This window comes from Lepisosteus oculatus, chromosome 11 (assembly GCF_040954835.1).
Source record: "Lepisosteus oculatus isolate fLepOcu1 chromosome 11, fLepOcu1.hap2, whole genome shotgun sequence".
Lineage (NCBI taxonomy): Eukaryota > Metazoa > Chordata > Actinopteri > Semionotiformes > Lepisosteidae > Lepisosteus > Lepisosteus oculatus.
Window position 1 is genome coordinate 24,497,008 of NC_090706.1, and position 21,805 is coordinate 24,518,812.

Genomic DNA, 21,805 nt, shown 5'->3' on the forward strand with positions numbered 1-21,805 from the left:
TTTATCAAGACAGACGAGCTAGAAAATGATGTCAGTCTTGTGAGTTTCTAAACAAAGCATGGGTATTGGCAACGCTATACACAGAAGGGACTGCTGGGGGAGGGGTTCACTAAAGGCTCCCCAAAGGGTGATCTTCCTAGCAGAGCTGAAGGCAGACTGACAGCAGCTAGACCAGTCCCCTCTGCACCTCCCCATGCTAAGCCTGAATGACAAAAAAAACACAGGCCAACACAAAGGATGCCACACTAGTCAGTTGTATCTTAATTACATACCATTAACGGGGTTAAAGATGACTGTTTACTATTCAACTCACTGCATTGTCATTTACATTTTTTGCTTTTAGTAATTTAAACCCAGTAAAGACCGCAAAGTGGCCGACAAAGCATAACAATCCAGCAACCTACTGTAACTTCAGCTAACGGTGGTTTTCGCTGTACTGTACTGTAAAATCTTGCCCCTTCATTTGGTTTCCACTACAAAACTTACAAAAACTTCAGCCTGTTGTTTTATTGTGTACCTCACTCCTGAAGGGCTGGGCTCTCATTATTTATCCAGCACAGGAATTCCTGCCTTTTAAAAAAAAAACAATCCCCACCCAGATCCTGGAGTCAAGGAAGGAGAGGGGAGAGCCCAGCCTATCCTTGAAGGTGACATATTGTTTCGCCCTCGGGGTCCAATTGTGGACCTGCTCTTTGTGCCACTGCCAGCTGCTCTCTAATGTATCATGAAAAGCAGCCTGATTACAGCACTGGAGAGATCCAAGGCACTAAATGGAATGAAAATATGATCTATCCCCAGAGGGGGGAGCAAGGTTGTCATCTCGACTCAGATGATGTAATCCCCTAAAATTAGCAACAGTAACAGCAGCTGCAGCAGCGGCAGCAGCACAGAAGGAACAATAACATTTAGTTTCAATTCCATTTCTACAACTTCTTGCTACAGCGTTACCAGATTTTGTTGAGGTTGCCGTTATTGTGCAAACAAAGAGGTGAAAAGTAAATGCTGTATAAGATGAATAAACTATACATTTTCAAGAGCTTCTTCATCTAAAAAAAATTCATGTTGTTACTCTGATACAGGCCTGATCATGATGTGTAACTTTTAACTTTTTGTTTTCCTTAGGAGAATAAATAATAAGATAACATTTCTTGCAGAGTTTGTACATGAGTCTCCATTTTTAATAGCAGGACAGTGTTCTCAGCAGAGATAACTCCCATTAAACTTCCATACTGTACATCAAGTCAGGTCATTTAAGTAAGACAGAGGTATGTCCTAAAAGAATTCAGGGGCATATTGGAAGTGTACCAATATGTGATGCTGATTAAGTAAATGTACAAAACATTTAACCACTCAGTCAGGTAGGGGATGTGAAGACAGTGTTTATCACAAATCATGGGCACAAAAAATACATGAAGAGACTGTTTAAGTATTGTAATATTTTAAGTCTTTTTAAGAGAATTTTCACATGATCCTCATTTTGTTCCAGTTTCTAACCACATTGCTCTTTCCAATGTCACAAAAATAAGTCAGGTTTTAGAAAGTCAAGTTGTATGATTACAGCTGATAGAAAATTAAGAGAGATCCATGCAATCCAGCCTCAAATGCTTTCCTAAAAACAAAAAACAGCCATACTACAAAGAGTAAAACAAAACTTCCCTATTAATAGTCAATGGTGGTATTAAATAAACCATGTACAAAATACAGGTTTAAGCATAAGACCAGTTTGCGTAGAAAATGATGTTAGTATTCAGATGTAAGCAAACATCCAGCTTGCATAAGAAATCAACTGCAAAGGAACAAGTAATAGCTTTATTCCATGCTGAAAAAAAAAAAAGAAGAAAGAGAACACAACGTTTCGGCCATGGAGCCTTCTTCAGGTGTGAACCTGAAGAAGGCTCCACGCACACCTGAAGAAGGCTCCACGGCTGAAACGTTGTGTTCTCTTTCTTCTTTTTTTCAGCATGGAATAAACCTATTACTTGTTCCTTTGCAGCCTACGCATGCTGACGCAGCTACCCACCTGAACTAAGAAATCAACTGACATATCTACTTCACTTATAGCACAGGTAAAAAAAATTCTAAACTCAATGGCTACATGTTCTAGTACTACATAGTTTAGAAGTTAGCTAAACATTTATATGTAAACGACAGAGTTAAGTTTTTTTCGGGACCTTAATACCACAGCAGATTTCCTTAGATCAATAAAGAGCAGAATACATCATAAAGAACGTCACAAGCCTCTTATAGCCCTTATTCTGCTGTCTACCTCCCCTGGCTGTTCAGGGACCTGTAGTTCACTTTCATTCAGCTCAATAGCCTTCATACAGTTAACGCAAGTGAAACGCAAAGAACAAAAACAAAGTTAAAATAAATATAAAGTCGCCAAGCACATTTTTCTGACATCCAACGCCGATATGATAGAGGACACTGGTTAGTTCTGCTTAGGATACTGTGTGCTTCTTTATCATTATGATTGGCTAACGTTTTTTTTTCTGCACAAATGTTCAATATGGGTCACATCACTGATTACAGCAGAAAACGGAGCAATAAGCAGACGTCTTTCAGACATGACAGGAAATACAATACCACAGAGGAGACGGTTGACTAGCAACTCTTTCCGCACATCTTGTCTCGATCTGCCAGCACAAACGCAAGACCACAAACAGAAATTTAAAATAAACTTTCCTGTTGGGGCTTCTTCAAAGTTTAAAAATGACTGCAATTTCTTGACAGTGTTTTGCTTTGTTGTTTTCATACATGTAAACAAACGTTCATTTTTACAAATGCTCTCATTAGATGCAGTTTTTTGAAAATGTTTTGATGTTTTATAACATATTTATACAACAGAAGCAAACCCTGTCTGGATACAGAAGTATTTTCTTCCAACACAGGGAACTAGTGTTCAAACACAGAGTTCTCAATACATAATAATGGCAGGAAGTGGGAGAACTGATTGTGTTTTATCCTGCTGTAGCTTACTTGGCTAAGAGACAATATTACCATTGCCAACACTACAATGAATGGACTCCCCAAATAAATCACAATCAGGATATTTCAACTAACTTTCAACAGGTAGCTAATGAAAGGAGCTAAGAACTGGACAGATAGTGTACACAATGTTGTTAGGTAACACTGAATGTTTATGCCTTTAGATCACTCAATTAAAAAATATCAAAAAACAAATTGTGATAATTGAATGCATGAATGTTAAATAAATGCAGTCAAAGCATGCACAGTATTATTTCCACTTTGGATTGCTGGCACTCCTTTATTGATATTTCCAAAAATATGCATAATGGATTGGGAAAAGAGACTAAAACAAAGCTCTTCAAGAACCTCACAGGGCCTCTTCCCCTTCTTCCAATTACATCAGTTTACTAGCAAAACAGTGCAGATGAAAGGAACCAGAGTACACTAGTCCTATTTAAGTTTAAATTTGCTAATGAGTTTACCCTTTAGAGATTCCTGATAAATTACTAAGTACCTTGTGTTTTTTCCCCTAAAATGAGTCTCATATAATCCTATTAGCATCACATCTGGCAAACCTCACTTAAATACAGAGCCAATCTTAAATAGCAACAGGCATGGAGAAGTTAATACAAGCCACTGTAACTAACACCAGATTTCACTTTTTTATTAAAGGATAATGGGTTTTGCACACCTCCACTGCTCATAAATAATGCTTGAGAAGCAAACTATTTAGAGGACTGTAGGTTTGAGTTCACCTTCCCATACTGTATCAGTAAACACAATGACAGATAACATGATCCACTCAAATATGGTAAGCACTCTTTACTAAGAGTTGTCATATGTATGAGCGCTAAAATAGCAACACTATCGCTACAACCTGTCACTGCCTTGGATGTGATCTTTCTCAGCTGTAGTTTGAGGATGATGACTCAGAAAGGATTAAAAGCAATTTGTCAGACTTAGTCATAAAATTTTCCACGTACCTGGTTATCTTCATAATCCTGATGGCCAAAAGACAATAACATCCATGGTGGGGGGAAAAAAGGCACATTAAGAGACACATTACAAACAACTTGTGACAGATGCAATCCTTTCTCTAAACAAATCAGCATGCAGATCAAATGCCATTTTACCAAATAGAAATACAGTCAAAAGCACGTACAGTATTATTTCCACTTTAGATTGCTGGCACTCCTTTATTGATATTGCATTTCTTCTTGTTTATTTGTCTTACATAGGAGTTACATGTAGATTTCACAATTCAAGCACACCTTACACACGTAGATGTTTTAAACTTTGGGGTATGGAGGAAATACCCCCATCACAATTTTACGCTGTTATTATGGCGTCCTCCCAACATGAGGTACTGACTCATGCTGCTACAGTAAAAACTAATTAACTGTCATTCTAAATGATGAAATATGTGCCTGCAAGATTACATGCAACTCTAACTGAAACAACTGATGCCATCAGCAGGAACTCCCCTATTTGAAATGTGAAACAATAAGGGACTTATATATACACATTTACAAAAGGTGCTTTTGGTGAGAAATCTGGCTTATGTTATTCTGTACTGGCCATACAGAATTGTTAAGCGTCTTTGTAATTTCATTTTGAGAAGCAAGAAATTTAGACATTTCCCCGTCTATAAAACCACAACTAAAACAAGGTAGTCTACATCGTCTGTGACATGTGCATTGATAAACGAATTCTATGCATTTAAACTAAAAAAATACACATTATAATATACAGTATATTAGCATAGGCACTGGATACTATTTGGACTTTCTCCCCCTTACGTTACAAAGAATTATCCTTGCCATTCAAAAGACAACACTGTTGCAGTCAGTCATGACAGTGTATTTATAGTAAGAGCACTGAAAAATAATGTTTAAGTGCTGCGTTAAGTTTTGGGCTTCCCTTAAACATCTTGTACTAGGTTAAAAGATTGCTTAAAGAAAAATATGAGTACAGGAAAAAATATTTTTTTTTAAATTGGCTAGTTCTGGCTGTTGTGTTGGACTAAGATAAAATGCTAGTAATCAAACTTTTAATATTAATAATCTAATATAACTTGCTGCTTTAACCTGAAGTACTTTCTTGAGGTTATTTCCTTTCTAGCACAAGGAGAAAAAATAACTGCAAACCACTTACTCTCCCACATAATATGCATCTGCTACTTAAGAACAACTCCAGAAGTTTTTTAGTAAGTTTTAGCCAGACTCAGACTTCTACACACTTTAATCAGACTCAGGGTAATAGAAGAAACAAATTAGACAAAGCAATTTGACATTTTATAAGTGTACTGCACTCAAAGTACCACGTGGATTTCAAACAATCGTTTCTGTATTACACTGCAGATTACTGAAGCTTGACATCGTCAAGTATACATATGCTCATTAAACGTTCCAGACATTTACAGGTTGATATTTCCAAACGCCAGAATATTATCTGAGTGACTGTTTCTTACCAGATGGTATCCTGATGGATCCTGGCTGTCTGAGACGGTTTCCTTTTCCCCGGTCTGATTAACTGTCTGATTTTGAAATCGCCGGCGGGACCGGCGATGTGGCGCATCACGCTGTAGAACGAGGTCCTCACTGTCGTTGGCGGCTTCCACCTGAAAGACATGTTCAGGATCCTGATTAAACATCCAGTTCTTCCATAGCACAGAAAGCCTGTGAAACCGAAGTAGACTCATGAGGAAGGCATCAAGAAAAGATAAAAAAAAAACAAAGATGACACGATGGTTTCTTTTCCACAAGGTTTTCAGTCACTTGTGAGCCTGCAGTATACACTGATCTCACTGCAAAGTTTTAACTTCCTGCAGGAAACCGTAAATACACAAATATCCTCTCAAACCAAAACTAGCCTGAATCCGGCAATACAAATGAGTTCCAAGAAGACACCAATCCCACACATATTTCACTGGGGTGTACAATTCTTTTGTAAACTGCTGTTTTAGAATACCTAATGTGAACTATTGAGTAAAAAAATAAAAGTTGTATATATGGATGTATCTTAAGTTACCAAAAACAAAAATTAGGTCCTGAACCTAATGAGGATTAGATTCAGATATTTTTAAGATCGTACAAGATGTTATTTTACAGACCTATACAATTTGAAGCAAAACAAATTTTGCTGAGGAAGGTCCCTGTGTGTATTATGATATAATTGTCTTCTGTGTTATAACTACAAGGCAATTTTAAGCAAATATTCGAATGACTACTTTAAAAAACAGTCTTCGAACAAGTACTGTAGGTCTTGGAACCTACTGTATATCTACTTCAAAATACAGTATTTAAATGACTTCAACTACAAACCTCCTTATGTCCACAATGTACAATGATAGGCGCTATATAACAAAGTTTATTATTATTATTAATGATAAGAAAGCAACTGTTCTTTTCGAAGGAGGAATGTCTCTTAAAGATGTTTAAAGCAAGCAATAATTAATAAAGAAAAACATTTATTCTTTTCTATATGAATTTGCTGCTGGACTTAAAGCAAGTTTCTCCACAGTAGTTTAATAACCATGGTTTAACCATGACACATACAAAACTAACACTGTTACTACTGACAACTGCTTTGCTGAACATTTAAAAGTGTGCTTAAAATCACTCCACAGAAAAATAACTGTAAAAAAACTGTAAAAAAAATTAAAAGATCCAATTTATACAACATGAGCAGAATACAAAACGGGGAATACATATTTCAAAGTAATGAATGGAACAAAACAGAAAATATATCACAAAACATGCTAATGTCTTCATTTTTCTCAGTGTGACTTTTTTTCCCCAGAACTTTATACCAGATACTGTATATGAGACCTGTTTTGCTCCTAGTGACACATTGCAAAAATCATTCTTTTAAAACTCTCTACGCAGATTCAGTAGGCCTACATCCTCAAAATGTCTAGTTCAAACCCAAACAAGCTCAATGGTGAATAAAGTAATCAGAGACTTCAGAAGGTGTACTGTATACAGGAAAATTATTCTTCAGGTGTTCAATAGAGTGGACCGGGCACCTTCTGACAGGAGTGATCAAGGCCTGTTCTGCTCTTGTCTGAGCCTCTACTCTGTTCACACTCTTAGATCAATCAGACTAGAGAAATAGTCCACACATGCCTGGTTCATGTCTGGGCTACGTCATTAGAGGATTGTAAAGGGAATTCCCCTATCTGTAACAAACAGTGGCCAAGCACTGCTAGGTATATATGAGCTTGAAGCAGCCAAGCTCCTGCGATTTGCTGTGCGCTACCTACAAACTACGAACAGTAAAAGCTGCCTCAGTCAACCATTCAACCAAAATAATGCTGCACACACCATTAGACTTGCAATGTGAAACAAAGTGACTGACTACATTAGCACAGTTCCAAAGAAACAGCACATGTGACTTAAGCTCGTCTGTGCCGGTGTTGTAATTTTGAGCATCTGCCAATTCAAAATCGGATTGTATAAGAGCAACAAAAATAATTGACAATTCCAAATAAAATGTTATTTTAAGAAAGTGATCTCAGAGGATGTGTCTTTTTTTGTACCCATGGGGCACTGTAGCTCAGGACTGGTGAGATTTTAAAATACTGCCGTACCCAACTATCCTGTAACCCAGGGGTCAGAAACCTATGGCATGTGCCAAAAATGGGATTTTTAATGAAACATGCAATGACAGCAGCATGTGTAATACAAGTCTAATAAGCTACAAAGAAACTAAAAAACAATAGGTCTAAAGTCAAACATTTTGGACAAAATGGTGGTTGCTAAGAAAAAGTTAGATGTTCACTTATTTGAGCCTCTTTGGAGAGGTGAATATGGATTTGTCCAACAAAAAGACCATGCAGTTTTTTTAACCCTACACTGCATGATGAAAAACAGTTTGCAACTCTAATGTTTCTAGTGGCCATCACTACTCATATGAATTAACTCAACCTCTGGCTGCAGGATGCAGATCAAGCTGTCATGGGTCTTTTAGAAACATGGAAGACATTTCTTTAAAAACCTGCCATTTTTTCTCTGGACACCAACACCTCACCTTTCCGCTATTTCCAACATCTTAAAGAGCTTTCAAGACATTGCACAATCCGTGCTACTGAGCTTGGAGTGTACATGCAAGAACTGGCATCAGAATTTTCTGTCAGATTTCAGGATTTCAAAAGTTTTGGCCTAACGTTTCCTTATTCAATAAACCACACAGCTTTGATACCAGCAACTTGAATTTTCAGCAAGGATCACACTAAATGGCAAGATATGCATATTAATTTATTATATTTTAATATTTTTTATTTTACTTGTATTACTCAAAATATAAGTAGGGTAATTACTGAAAGGTAAAACAAATCCATAAAAACAAATATATGAGCTAACTCTGGGCATACATCCTCTGAAAGGTTGCTGAGCCTTGTTCTAACTGCTTCTTCCGGTCCAGGGTCGAGGGGGAGCTAGAGCCTATCCTGGCAAGCAATGGGCGCAAGGCAGGGTATATCCTGGACAGGACACCAACCCACCGCAGGGCAGACAAGCACAGACTCCCACCTAGCGCCAATGTTCCCAGAAGCCAGTTAACCTACCAGTATGTTTTTGGACCGTGGGAGGAAACCCATGCAAACGCAGGGAGAACATGCAAACTCCATGCAGATAGCACCCCAGATCTGGAATTCAACCCAGGGCCCCAGCACGGCAAAGCAGCAATGCTGAGCACTGTGCCACCATGTTGCCTAATGGTGAGTCGATTTTAATCATTTGCTCTTCTAAAATGATGCAAATATGGGTAAATACTATTTACCCATGTTAGCATCATGGGTAAATAGTATTTACCCATGAAATTTCCGTAGGGAAATTTCTTCAATTTCCCTACGGGATTAATAAAGTACTATCTATCAAAAAAAATACTAGGGTTGGGTACTGCCTCTGGAAAACACGCATGTACCGCAATACGTACCGCGGTATACCGCAAACTATTTTGCATGTTTATACATGAAGAATCTCTCAGTTTTGATTAGTAAAGCATATTGAGTTGTATACAAAATTATGAAAATTATGTTGTTTTGCTGGAACCAAAGAACTAGAAATAACACTGAACAGTTTAACAGAACAATTTAACAACATGCAGATTTTTGTCACAAGGTATTGGAGGTTGTAACAATTTCTTTCTTTACAATGAGTAAAGCTGACATTTACAACCTTATGAACTAACTTTCCACCTTTATCTTCAATGTTCCCTGGTGCATCTTGCAGTGGTGGGGGTCGGACAGCCTCATTGCACTCAATCGATAGATTAGGAAACATGAGCTTCTTGACAAACGAGCAGAGAATTATATCACCCAATTCAGCGGATGCTGCAAAGCAACTGTCCAACAGGCAGGTCATATAGCATGTTGGTGAATGCATCATTAAAATTATTACTGGCAAATGGAAATTCACGTAAAGGAAACTAAAATGAGAAATGGGAGTTTAAGAATTCAGATATTCATTTAGTTTAGCCTGCTTTATTTATACGATTTTGAAACATTCATGAAGACCAGGCAGGTGTCAGAACACATTTTTCAAAGCTTATTAAAGGTGTAAACATAAACACATTCTCTCTCACTCCCCTTAGAAATGCATTTACTCACACACATCTACAACTACTGCAGTATGTTACTTTGTACTGTGCCTTCACACAGTCTAAAGTTCAATTATCCTGACACAGGAACTTCTGCTGAGTGTTTGGGAATAGGATGGAAATGTTTCTGACCATGAAATGAAAAAAAAAAAAGACTTTGAAAATTTGTACAGTAATTGTGTAGGTGTAGCTTTGTGTAGGCTGGGTTTGAGCACACACTAAGTGCCGCAGGCTCCACTTTCCACACTGTCTCTGCCTCTCCAGCCGCTGGAGAAAACCTACATTACAGGAGATTTAAAAGGGAAGGAAGCATTTTCATACAAACAGGGGAGAATTAAAAATCTGGCACAAAAAAAAGTCTAATTATTTGTATTCAGACTCCAATCCCCTAGCAATCCCTACATAACACTCCCCACTCCAATAAAATAAAACAGATATCAACTGTTGCACAAAACTAGTATAATGCACTTCTGGCACAACGGAATATTAAAACATCTTACCCTTTGCATTAATGTTTAACTGGTACAAACAGCTGTTTGAGTGAACTGTATGACCACTGTAAAATGAATTATCTTTAGGAAAGCACAAGTCATCGTACAGCGTACAGCTTAGTTGTAGTACATGTTTTAAATTGTAAACCCTGTAAGTGTATTTTTCACATAGTTAAAAAACAAAAATAGCACAATTAGGGGAAAAAAGTGCTAGTGAGTTTTTGGAGAGTTCCCATGGCTGTACATGAGTAAATTCTCTACAGAGAGATGGTCTTTACCGCAGTTTAAGAAAGTTAGCTTAAAAAAACATATAGAAAAAAGGTTTTCCATGCAGAATTATACACAGTGCCAGGTGGCTCTGCAGTCCTAAACTGGGATCAGCACATTATGAGAATCTGACCACCGATCTGTTTGTTGAGTCTGTGGTTTTCTGTTCCGCCAGCTTTATATACAGACCCAAGCAAATAAGCCAAGGAGGGATAGAATTATACAGTGAGTCACAGCATGAATTCAAGCAAACTGAAAAAATTGCTTCTTGCTCCTGTCTTAATTTGAAATTACACTTTAATTCTTCTATGTTCACATAAATTAAGTTAAAAGGTGTAAGTTAAAAGGATAAGTGATGATTTATATTGATGAAACTGCTGATGTAAATGAGGTGCTACATGGCTCAACCTTTAGTCCTTCAGATCTACCATGAAGTGTACATTTACATAAATGAAGGCAAAGGTTGAAAAAAACAGCCCATTATGCATAAGCAACTGTACCATTACAGTTAAGATGTACAACTGTTTTGAAATAACTGCACTGGATAAACAGAGCATACATTTTTGTGTATGGAATTTGTGATTCATGCAAAATGTGAACATCCCAGTAAAAAACGTAGAAAAAACATTTTTACTTTTTTTTCAGATTTTATTGTAGCTAATTAAGGTTTATACTACATTAAGTTCAGTTGACCCCTTTCTTATAATTAAGGGAGAAACTAAGCATTTGAAATTAATTGGTCAGTTGCTGTGCATTCTCATCTCTAAACACAACTTGAGGTCATCACATCGTGTAAAAACTCATGATTCATCATGCTGCCCCCTGAAATTGATCAGTAATGTCCTCCTTCCATTTTGAGCTTGGTCCTTTGTGCAACATTAGGTTATGAGGGAAAAAAAACTTGACAAACGCTGAAGGGATCTCACTCACCACAATCATTTCTGATGGCTCTAAAGTGATATATTCATAGCCTCTTCTTCCTCCAGATTGCTTTCCAAAACTGCAGAAAGAACATAACATTTTAAGCTTAAATGCAGCAAAGTTCAGGAATAATAAAAGATTGAATTGAGCCCACATGCTGAGCTTTAAGTAATACTGTGATTGGGATTATCCCCCTTTAAAGCAAAGCTTTAGAAGTCAATCAACACATCATGGAAAAGATGGCAAAGAAATCAACAGAAAGACGGTGAACCAGAATGGTTATATTTGAAAGCAGGAATGTCTTATTTGAGCAGTAATTTCCATAAAATGAGAACAAAAATTATTTCTAGACAGGCCCTACCACACAACGTTAGTTTTTTTTCTGAACAACAGGGCTGTTCCTACAACTTTGTAAAATGCATTAAAAGTCCAAATACATTCTGACAAGTCATAATAGCGGAGTCTCTTTCATTCGGTCCTGCTAAACTTCTTAAGCAATAGAACTGGCAGAGCCTATTTAAGTTGTGGTCATAGGTTTTAAACTAAGACCTATGCTGACACAAATCCCTCTAATTCTCACTTGTTCGAGAAGGTCATGTTTAGTTACAGTCACTGAGCAGTCAAGCAGGGCCTTATTGATCAGGAAGCAACAGCAGGATTTCCATGGCTTGATGAGAAGACAGAAAAATCAAGTCTGCAATGCACAAGATTATTTTATTTTCCTTGCTCTCAGAAAGATTGCTTTTTGTCATATTTCTGACATTTCACCTTCACAGTATGAAGTAATGTACATAATATTGCTTTAGGCTTACCAGATTCAATTTCCTTTTATGGCAACCTTTATAGCAGAAAGATTCATCCTCAAAAGCCTTACAGCCATCTGAGCCATGAAAAAGTGAGGCTCAAAGAACACTAGCTTTAGGCTATAAACGATCACAGCACCTTGTTCATCAGATCTCTTCATTTATTTATTTTTTAATCTCAGCCATGTCACTTCCCAACAAAAACCATCTGCAGACATTCCAAACAGATTGCACACGAAAATATATACTCCAATTAAAGTAAAAAATTGAGCTTCACCACTTCATCGAACAACTGTTCAGAGCAAGCACGTCCAATTATCTTAAGCACGAGTGTCTGCGAACAGCCCACTGTTGCAGAATCATCTTAGACATTGCACTTTAGACAAATATGTGCTTAGCTCGCATGGTATTTTTTTCTTTTCCTTGCATGACATATAATGTGACCCCAGACTACTTGACAGCAGTACTTTCTACAGCAAGTAAAAAAACACTTGATACTTTCACCCACATTACTTCCCCAAATAAAACCTTTTCACAACTATTAAAGTACTGAGACAGTGAGAACTCTTTCAATGTTACTGTCACTAGTTAACAGAACTACAGCTATACATTAGACTTAATGGTCAAGTGCTAGGCTACTAATGAAGAATGCATCCCCGTGAGAATTTCTTTCACATGTCATATAAAAGGGAAGGAAATTATAAGCTACAGTATATCATAAGCAATTCTCATTACAGACAGACCTACTGTTCTTTACAAGAAAGAAAATTCTGCAAAACATACAAAACAGAAGAAAGGACTGTTTTAAATTCAGGTCTTTCGTCTGCATATAAAGTTATATTCAGAATATTTATAAATATTTATAAATATTTATAAAGACCTTATAAATAAAATGTAATATCCAGAATCCAACAACTGCTTTAAAAACCCAAAATAAATTAGCAGAATACAATTTTCTTTCCACAGCTTTCAATACAGGAAACATATCTGCAATTTGATTGGCACAATTAAATCCTCAGTTTTCCACCACTTATGATTAAGATCATATGGTCACAACTCACAAAATGTGCAATTTGCTACCACCAAGCAGTCAAGCACAGCCATACACTAATTTTATCAATCTTACAATACAAAGCACTTTTGTATATCCTCACAACATATGTGACAGTGAGCAAAAACATATTTTTCTTGAAGTGTCCTCTATACTATGTATGATTAAAAACAGAAACTTGATCACTGACCATTACATTACTATCATTAGCCAATATTTAATGCAAGCGTGTCCAAAACATTAATCACTGTACTGCAAAATGCAAGGATTATTAAAAATCTAGTGCAAATATTTGTATTTATTCTCATTAGGGATGAAGTTAATAACATTGTAAAGTAGTTTCATTTTAAAATGCAAAGCCTTCACACTTCTGTGAGTTTAAAATCTGCTGTGAACTAGTAACTATTCTGCCAAGTATTTTTGCCTCCCTGACCACCAAAAGATAATGTATTCAGTTCACTAGCTGCTTAGCGGTTATCATTTCTTCAGAGTACCACACCAACATCAATATCTTTGCCTTTGGCTTTTAACATATTTCCTCTTCTGACAGTGAGGTGAAAATTGACCCAGAAATTATTTCATCTACCAAATCATGAAAATGAGATTGCCATGACCTGAAGGATTTTCATCAGATAGGCACATGCTTTCTTTACAAACAGAGTAACCTGAAAAAATCATTTCGGGGGATTTGCACTGTTTTACAAGTTTGTTCTATTTTAAAATGAGTGGTGACCTGATCATCATACCCGTAAATTATTCTCTCTCACTGTTGGAGCAGCTGCGAGAGGAGAATTAAAGCCGAACTTTAAAAATAATGGTTTAACTGAATCAAGAGAGGGTTACCTCAAAATATTGTTCCAAATGGTTGAAGGTTACAACCTCTATAAACATATTTGGGACATTATTTTCAATATTCTCCAAAAAAATATCTATATACCTTATAATAGGTAATTAAAAAACTACCTGTTCTTTATAGGTAATAGGTAATTAAATAATTAAATACCTTAATTGGTAGTTGTGAACAATTGTAAACAATGGCAATGTTCACAAGAATAGGGGTGTTAATTTCATTACCCTGGCTAAATTCTACTCGGCCAAGGGACTTGGGACTTACTCAATCACCCTTTCATAAAGTTCTCCTTTAGTTCAGATGATGAAGAAAATGTCCCCATGATTTGCTGTGTAGTTAGTGTAGCAGCTGGTGCACAATGGTTGCCACACTTCAGTAGCGGACAAAGTAGGTCCTCACATATGTAAAGAGATCTGGGGTCCTTCTGGATGAACTGCACGACATAAATCCTGAAAATAATTATTTTAAAATGCAAAGTACATACACTGTCATTCCCAGTCTCACTCAGACTTTCACAATGCTGTGCCACCAGCAAATATCAGGCTCACCAATATGATTTGCTAAACAGACTGCCATGCTTTCACATACTCTACACGGATTTTCTGGAATGCTAAAACAAACAAAAAAGCCACATGTGACACATGTTTTGTCTGTGTGGCTACTGGATAAGAGCTACACATGAATCCATTAAAACTGACAAATTCAGAGCAGGTATTACCTTACAGGACGGACATTCGGCATTCTGCATTCCACAGAAACTGAACCACAGACATTAAGGATGCCAGTTTTATATAGCTTAAAATGAAGTGCTATAGAAAATCATTAAATATGACAAGCTGCAAAGCTTGATAGAAAATGTGAAGAGAAGCATTTATCAAGACACATAAAAAATGCTGACTCAAAACTTCAACTGAAAAGGTTTAAAAGTGCCAGACACTGCTGTTCAGAAACCTTTCACAGCCAGAGATTACATCATTCAAAACAAAAGTACTAACCTTTGTTTTCCATGTAAATCTCCTTAGAAACAGCTGTTAGAGCTGACTCTAGAAACAGATGCTTTACACTAAAGCCACTGTGCTCATTGTAGGTCCTTTATTTTGAATTCTGGTGGACCTTCCCACATTGTATAGCCTACACATCCTTTTGAGGATAAGACAATTAACATGTACAGGTTACAACTACACATAATGCTACGACAAAACCTACGACAAATAGTTAATACTGTGTTCTAGCTTTGCAGCACATCACTATCTCAGAAATGCACAAGCACAGATAGTAAAAAAATCAGCTCTATATAAACATTGACATGAAATATCCAGAAACTGACAAGTCATGAAACAGAATCTTTATTTCAATTTGGCAATTATGAAGTATACTCTTAGCTGTAACACTCATCTAAGGTAACCACATAAGCAGCCAAACGTAAATATGGTTAGAGTAATTCAACTTGCCTGAACTACTGTCAAGTAGTCAGCTTAGTCAATGATGGTATTTAACACAAATGTAATAAAAACCTGGAACAAAGAATCATTTACTGCATGGTAAAGCAATCTATTGTATTTAAAGTGACTCAAGGACATGGACATTCACACAGGATGCAGAATAAATCTTACAATTAAAGTAGGAAGGCATTATCTTTCATTAACCAGTGAATTCTGCTTTAACAATGTTAAATTATTAACAGCCTACTGCATTCTAACAAAATAAATTTGTAAAAATATTTGGGATTGTATTAGGGATGTATCCTTTGCATAAAAGAAGACAAAATCTCATTAATCATATGAGCTGAACACCTTAAGAACAACATTCTACCAATTTTGAATACATTTTCATGACCACAAAATGTATTACTTTGAAAAGAAAAAAAAATTAATACCACCATTTGTATTACAAAAAGATGAATCTATTGAATCAAAACTTACATTCACTGCCCTGCTGAATCTTTCTACTTTCTGTGAGCATACCCAGACTGTACAAATGTACCCTGTTGACAGCCACTAACTAACAAGTGGCTAGCACATGGAAAAATTAATATCCTGAGACAGTCATTTCCAAGGAAGTAATCCCACTTTTCCAAATATCAGGTCTGGGAAAATGTCTCAATGCAGTGCTACTCTTTAGTCAAAGATTTTGCAAAGGTCATAGCCAGAAAAAAAACGAGAACAGTAGCAGGAAAATTTATATCCAGGTGTGCAGACCCGCTTCTTTCAGATCTTTCTTGTCGCTATCTGTCTTAGCTTGAGCTTGCAGGAAAGGATCAATTAAACCCGTAGAACAAAGCAAAGTTTCAAAACTGTTCTGCAGCTGAAATCCATCTGACACATTCCAAATCTCAAGTTATCGAGATCTTCTCATTCCTCAGAAAAGAATTTCCCCATTCGCTGAATTCGGAGTTCGATGATGCTTTTTCTTTTCTTTCTGGTGGAGCGTTCGAGACAGACACGAAGAGTGTTGTCCAGTCCCTCTCTGCTTCTGTGGATAGCATGTTCATTTCCTGCCTGGATGAGCTCACAGCCACAGCCGCCCCAGTAACACATGGCTCAGTCACAGTCCTGCCAGAAGTTCCGCATTCCAGACCCCCCCCCCCCGCTGTGCTGACTACCATCCCACAGCTGGCTTCCATCAATTTGCAGAAAAATCAGCTCCCAGACCTCAGGGTTAAACTTTCCTAGGTTTCTCTCCTACTATAGATTATACTATTATGAACATGGCAAAATCTGTGTAGCGGACAGATTAGATATGTTTTTACCCTGTCATGGTTTCCCTGCTAACATCCCTGCTGTATAAATAACTTAAATAGGTTCTGGAAAGATCATCTGTGAAGAGCTTCAGAGACAAATGGTGTCAACAGGCTTATACTGTATAGCTGAGGGGCTTGCCTCCATATTGAAAAAGTGCTTGTATTTCTTGAATGTAAAATAAAAAACAGAAGGTACTATAGATATCAGGGGATTTTAGAGACTATGTTTAAAAGAGATCTGGGCAAGGAGGGGGTCAGAAGAAAGCAGCTAAAGAAAACAGTCATTAATAAGCAGCCAAACTTCACTCCTGATTCAAAAACACTCCTGGACATCTGCTCTCAATAAAGAAACACCCCTCATTACTAAGCATTTGACTTTTGAGTCCCACATGAACTGAGGTACATTATGTACCATTACAAAAAGAGTTAAAAAATGACAGAGTTACAAACTAAAATGTAAACATGGATAATAGGCTTCTTTTGTCAATCCCATTTTTCCTAGGAGAAAGCAAGCAGATTTGAATCCAAGATTTATCGCACATCTTTCAAGAATGTTCTTTGATGCCCTGTATTTCACATTAGCTAATTGCTTAAGCAAACAAGGCTATAACTGATAGCTACTGTCAGGCAGTAAACATCTTTCACTTGCCTCTTCAGTTTGTCTGGGTCCCTCTCAACTGAGAGATTCAACCTCGAGTTAACTGGATTCTTCACTGAACTAGTAACGTGCTTACCTTCAAAGTTATACATAAAACTATGCTTTAAAGTCACCCAAAATCCCCAAGCATTTTCACAAGTCAAAAGAATATGTAAACATCAAAACTGTTAATAATTGTAAAGCACATATATACAGTATTTTGAACAAGAACCAGAGGATACAGAGGCCCTAGGAAAACGGTATTGCAAAACAGCGATCTCTCATCTTAATGTTTTAGATTTTACAGGCTTTTACCAGCATCATTGGCAAGGACTCATAAATACTTAACCAGAAAGAAGAAGCCACTGCATCACATGACTTTGCTAATAAACCGCTGGCTCAACTGGAATCTGGCCCTAACGTGGAGCAATTAAAGATGTAATTGAAGGTTTTAAACAAAGATTTAATATACATCTACAAGCCCCCTTGCGTGATGTGAAGGCAGCTGAGAGCATGAAAGGTGTTTACTAGCTCTTCCATAGGTTTACTTACTAGAACAGGACGTGGTTAGTTTCGTGTTTCTCATAACGAGCTGTGGTGCACATTGACCTGAAATTCAAAAACAACAGGTTATCAAAGTTTCTTAGAGCTGGCCTACACCAGCCAAGCAGCAGCCTACACATCGCTTAAAACACAAATCTAATCAAATTCCATGCTGCAAGCCAAATCAAAGATACATGAAAAAATGCTTCTAGAATGATTACTCATCAGTGCAATCTGTGAGGGAGGTGTGCAAGAACGCTTTCTCTTTTCATCTGAAGTGCTGCCAAATACTTAGCTGAAATTAGGTCAGAAAACTGTGTAGAATGTAGCCCCATTTTAAAGGGCTGCTGCATTATGATTTTCAGATATTTAACTGAAACTTAAGTTGTCCCATGTGTCCACCCCCGCAGCCACCAACTTGGTCTTCTCACAAGAGTTCTAATAAAACTACTGTGTTGGTACAACTTTAAACATTTTCTCCCTGCCAGGAGACCTCAGCTATAAATTGTGACAGGAGTGGGAATCTCTCCTCCTCTGTAACAAAGAGCTGAAGTTAAGTTTACAGGGCATGTAGCAAACCTATAGCAAGGAGCAAAGAGCTCTGAAACAGATCGAATGAGGCCAACTCAAAGGAGTCCAAAAATATTGGACAAGATTTAACCAAAAATAAAAAAACTGAGGGGTGTTTATGATGTGTAGGAATTTTCTAAGAAAAATTTAAAGTGCAACTTGTTCAAAATAGATTATCCCGCTCTCGTTAAATACAACAGAAGAGGGCTAATTACATCAAGTTCAGCAGTTTGCAGATTGATGGGAGCTTTGGGGTGCATTCAACCCCAAGGCAATTATTTACACTATAATATTCCATAACATTGCTCTAGCAGATCTAACAGGTCATATTCAGCAAGCTGTGGTACAGCACAGATCTTTTATTTGAATTTTATGCAGTATCTTCAATTCTCCTGAAAACAGCATTCCATTCCTAATTCACATGTTGCAAAACTACAATTGTTTTGTGCAAGAAAGCATATCTCCATTTATTGGAAGAGCACAGATCTGTACCATCTGAAGAATACACAGAAATATAGTATCTAATACTAGAGGTGTCTTTCGTGACAGGGATGTTAGTGCAGTACTAAGTTTAAGTATTAAGCGGTTTTATTTAAAACATAATATTCATCATAACTGGATACTATTGTATTCTGTTACTGAAATTACACATAAATGTTTAATTACCTAAATCTCCCACTGATGACTAATATGACTCTGTGCGTTATAATTTCAGGTTTTGTATTAAATCATATCAAGTTGAAGCACACCTGGTTAATACCTTTTAGAAGAAATAATTTTAATTATCTTTGAATTAAAAGTGCCCACAGATAACAGATATGCACATATTTGTGCTATTTAAAACAACCTGCTTTGAATTTGAACATCAGGCAAAAGAGAACTTAAAGGAAAATCTGCTGAAATATTTACATTTTGCATACCCCTATGTGATACAAAACACTAAGACATTAAGAAACATGAGATACAAAACACATTACACTAAGAAAAGACACATTTACAACTATAAAGATGAGGGTTTTTTAATAAACAGTGTGTCTGGAAAGAACTTTTACTGACAACTAATTTTGGCAGTTAAAAAATCATTTGATGGAATAAGAGGAGGTCAACTGGATTCACTGTCCCTGGTCATGAATGCATGAAAGGATGAAAGGACATTCTCCTTCTGTTCTGAGTGTAGATGGTATTCTCAGTGCTGCTGAAAGGTTACAGAACAAATAGGTATTGGAATTGATCAAATGTAGAATACATTTATTCTTGTATAGTTTTGATCACAGAGAACTTGAGCAATGCATGATAATTTTATCTTACCTTATCTGATGTTCCCTGAGATGTGATAAAATATCCATGTTATAAAGATGGCAGTAAATGGTGTTTAAATCCTAAAAAGACAAGATAAAACACTTTCAGCTTATGTACAATTAATGGCGACAAGCATTTAAATTCAGGCTGGTTTAATGAAGCATTGTTTCAAAAGCAATTCAGATCAGTGACTGTTGTAAAATCCTGTGATTGATACAGACCATGAGCAAAGTACCCAGAACAGCTCACCTAAGGACATGCTTTTGAATTACAAGATAAACTGTAATATTCACAAAGAATTATAATGGTTTTAAATGATGCCATGAACTGCAATACAATACATTCATAAAATAATGTAAAAAAGTAATTGTTCATCCAAAATCCAAAAGCTTATACTGTATTTTGGGGTACTGTACAATACAAGCATACTCACTGCTATGTGAAGCACGTTTTCTGTTAAGTTGACATTACAGCAAAATCTTTTTGATTTTGCAAGACTGTCTTTAATATAGCATGGTGACTATACAGTACTTTCACAATTTGAGAAGCTTTTTTTTTTACACAATTTTTCCACAAGTTCACAATTATGTGCTTAATTTAAAATTTGATTTTTTTTTCCTATACCATCAATGAATGTATTTTGTTACCAAGATTTAATACCCAGTCTAAGAAATTGGGACTGCAGTTCCCCTTTAAGGGAGAGCTTCAGCAAGGCCAGACTGTACAAGCCCAGAATGGAATTTAGCCAGGACAACTCCAATTCCCCGCCAATTTTAAAGATTAAAATTAAACCACTTTTATTTTAATGACTTCCCGAACATTGTTAGCCAGTATTGGAAAACTCGAAACATGTCTTTTTGCAGGAATGGAAACTGGAAAACATTTTAAGTTTTTTTTTCTGGCTGTTAAAATCAAAGTAGGCCTGTGCTGTAAACATTCAAAATACACAGCAACACTATAGTCCTCTATTAGAATATTAACAAATAAAACATATCTTAAATGTCATCCCCTAAATTAATAACTTCCAATCTAAGCAAAATTACATATTTTCTTTTGCACTGAAAGTATTTTAATTACATCTGTAGCTTAGTTCATGTCAACAAAAGCCTGAAGCAGACCAATGCCCATGTTCAAACCTTCTGTTATATTTCCATTTTGTGAGAAAATCTCAACTCAATACAAAGACACCTTGCAGAGATAAGGCATTCCAGATTAACTAAACATGTTACATCAATATTATATGAGCCAACATGATTTAAAATCTATGCAGTCTTTATTAAAATGGCCTTTACATCTTTTCCCCTTAGCTCAGAGACTCCAAAGAATGGACCAATACGAAACATCACTAAACCAACAGTCTTCATTCTGAATTTTGTATTCTAGACATTTTATTCTAAATAAAGCCTGCTGAAGCCTATAACATACCTATAACATACCACTCTCCTGCCAAAAGCGCATCGAGTCTGTTAGACTTGATGTAGTATTTGATTAGATATTTCTAAAAAAGGAAAAATAGAGGACACACATGGAAAACACGGGAAAGAGCACTAAAAATGAGAACAGGAGGAACTTCTATACACAAAGAGTTGTAGACATATGGAACAAGTTATCCAGTCATGGTGTTTAATCTTAAACCTGGATTCCCTCATGGAAATCCTTGAATTAATCCTGAAATCCTTGGATTAATTATCTACATAAAATTCCTATTCGAACCAAATAGTCTTTCTCATTTTTAACAGTTCTTATGATCTGTAAGGGTTTAATAAAGAATACAAAACAGCCAAAAGTCATGATGAAAATTGTCTCAAATCAATTGTATGTAAAATAAATAGCAGTAATCCCACAGTATTTTTGTGTTGTGTGAAGCAACCATTAATATATCAGTGTATAAATGTATCAATTGTGATCACAGTGCAAGAAACTTGCTCACAACCCAGAGGCTGAACAGCAATCTGACAAGGATAAAATGTGGACAATGCAGGTGTTGCTGCCACCTTCTGGTACTAACTCAACAGTGTAACCACATTTGCCAAAATAATCTGAGACTCAGCTCAAAACAGTTC

The 21,805-nt window shown here is 36.5% G+C and overlaps 1 protein-coding gene across 7 annotated transcripts in view; it reads right to left on the minus strand.

The window, feature by feature from the left end:
* Positions 1-21,805, minus strand: part of rapgef6 (Rap guanine nucleotide exchange factor (GEF) 6) — a 95,144-nt gene that overhangs the window by 55,086 nt on the left and 18,253 nt on the right. For 5 of the 7 annotated variants that reach the window (XM_015349507.2, XM_015349505.2, XM_015349506.2 and 2 more), the window contains exons 2-6: positions 19,752-19,822; positions 17,883-17,939; positions 11,259-11,328; positions 5,441-5,590; positions 3,954-3,971 (exon numbers count right to left, since the gene is read on the minus strand). In XM_015349507.2, coding sequence (XP_015204993.2) covers positions 3,954-3,971; positions 5,441-5,590; positions 11,259-11,328; positions 17,883-17,939; positions 19,752-19,822 — 366 coding nt within the window. Of the gene's footprint in view, positions 1-3,953; positions 3,972-5,440; positions 5,591-11,258; positions 11,329-12,061; positions 12,081-15,875; positions 16,438-17,882; positions 17,940-19,751; positions 19,823-21,805 lie in introns of those variants that run through there. The other 2 variants (XM_069195940.1, XM_069195941.1) reach the window with 2 other exon arrangements.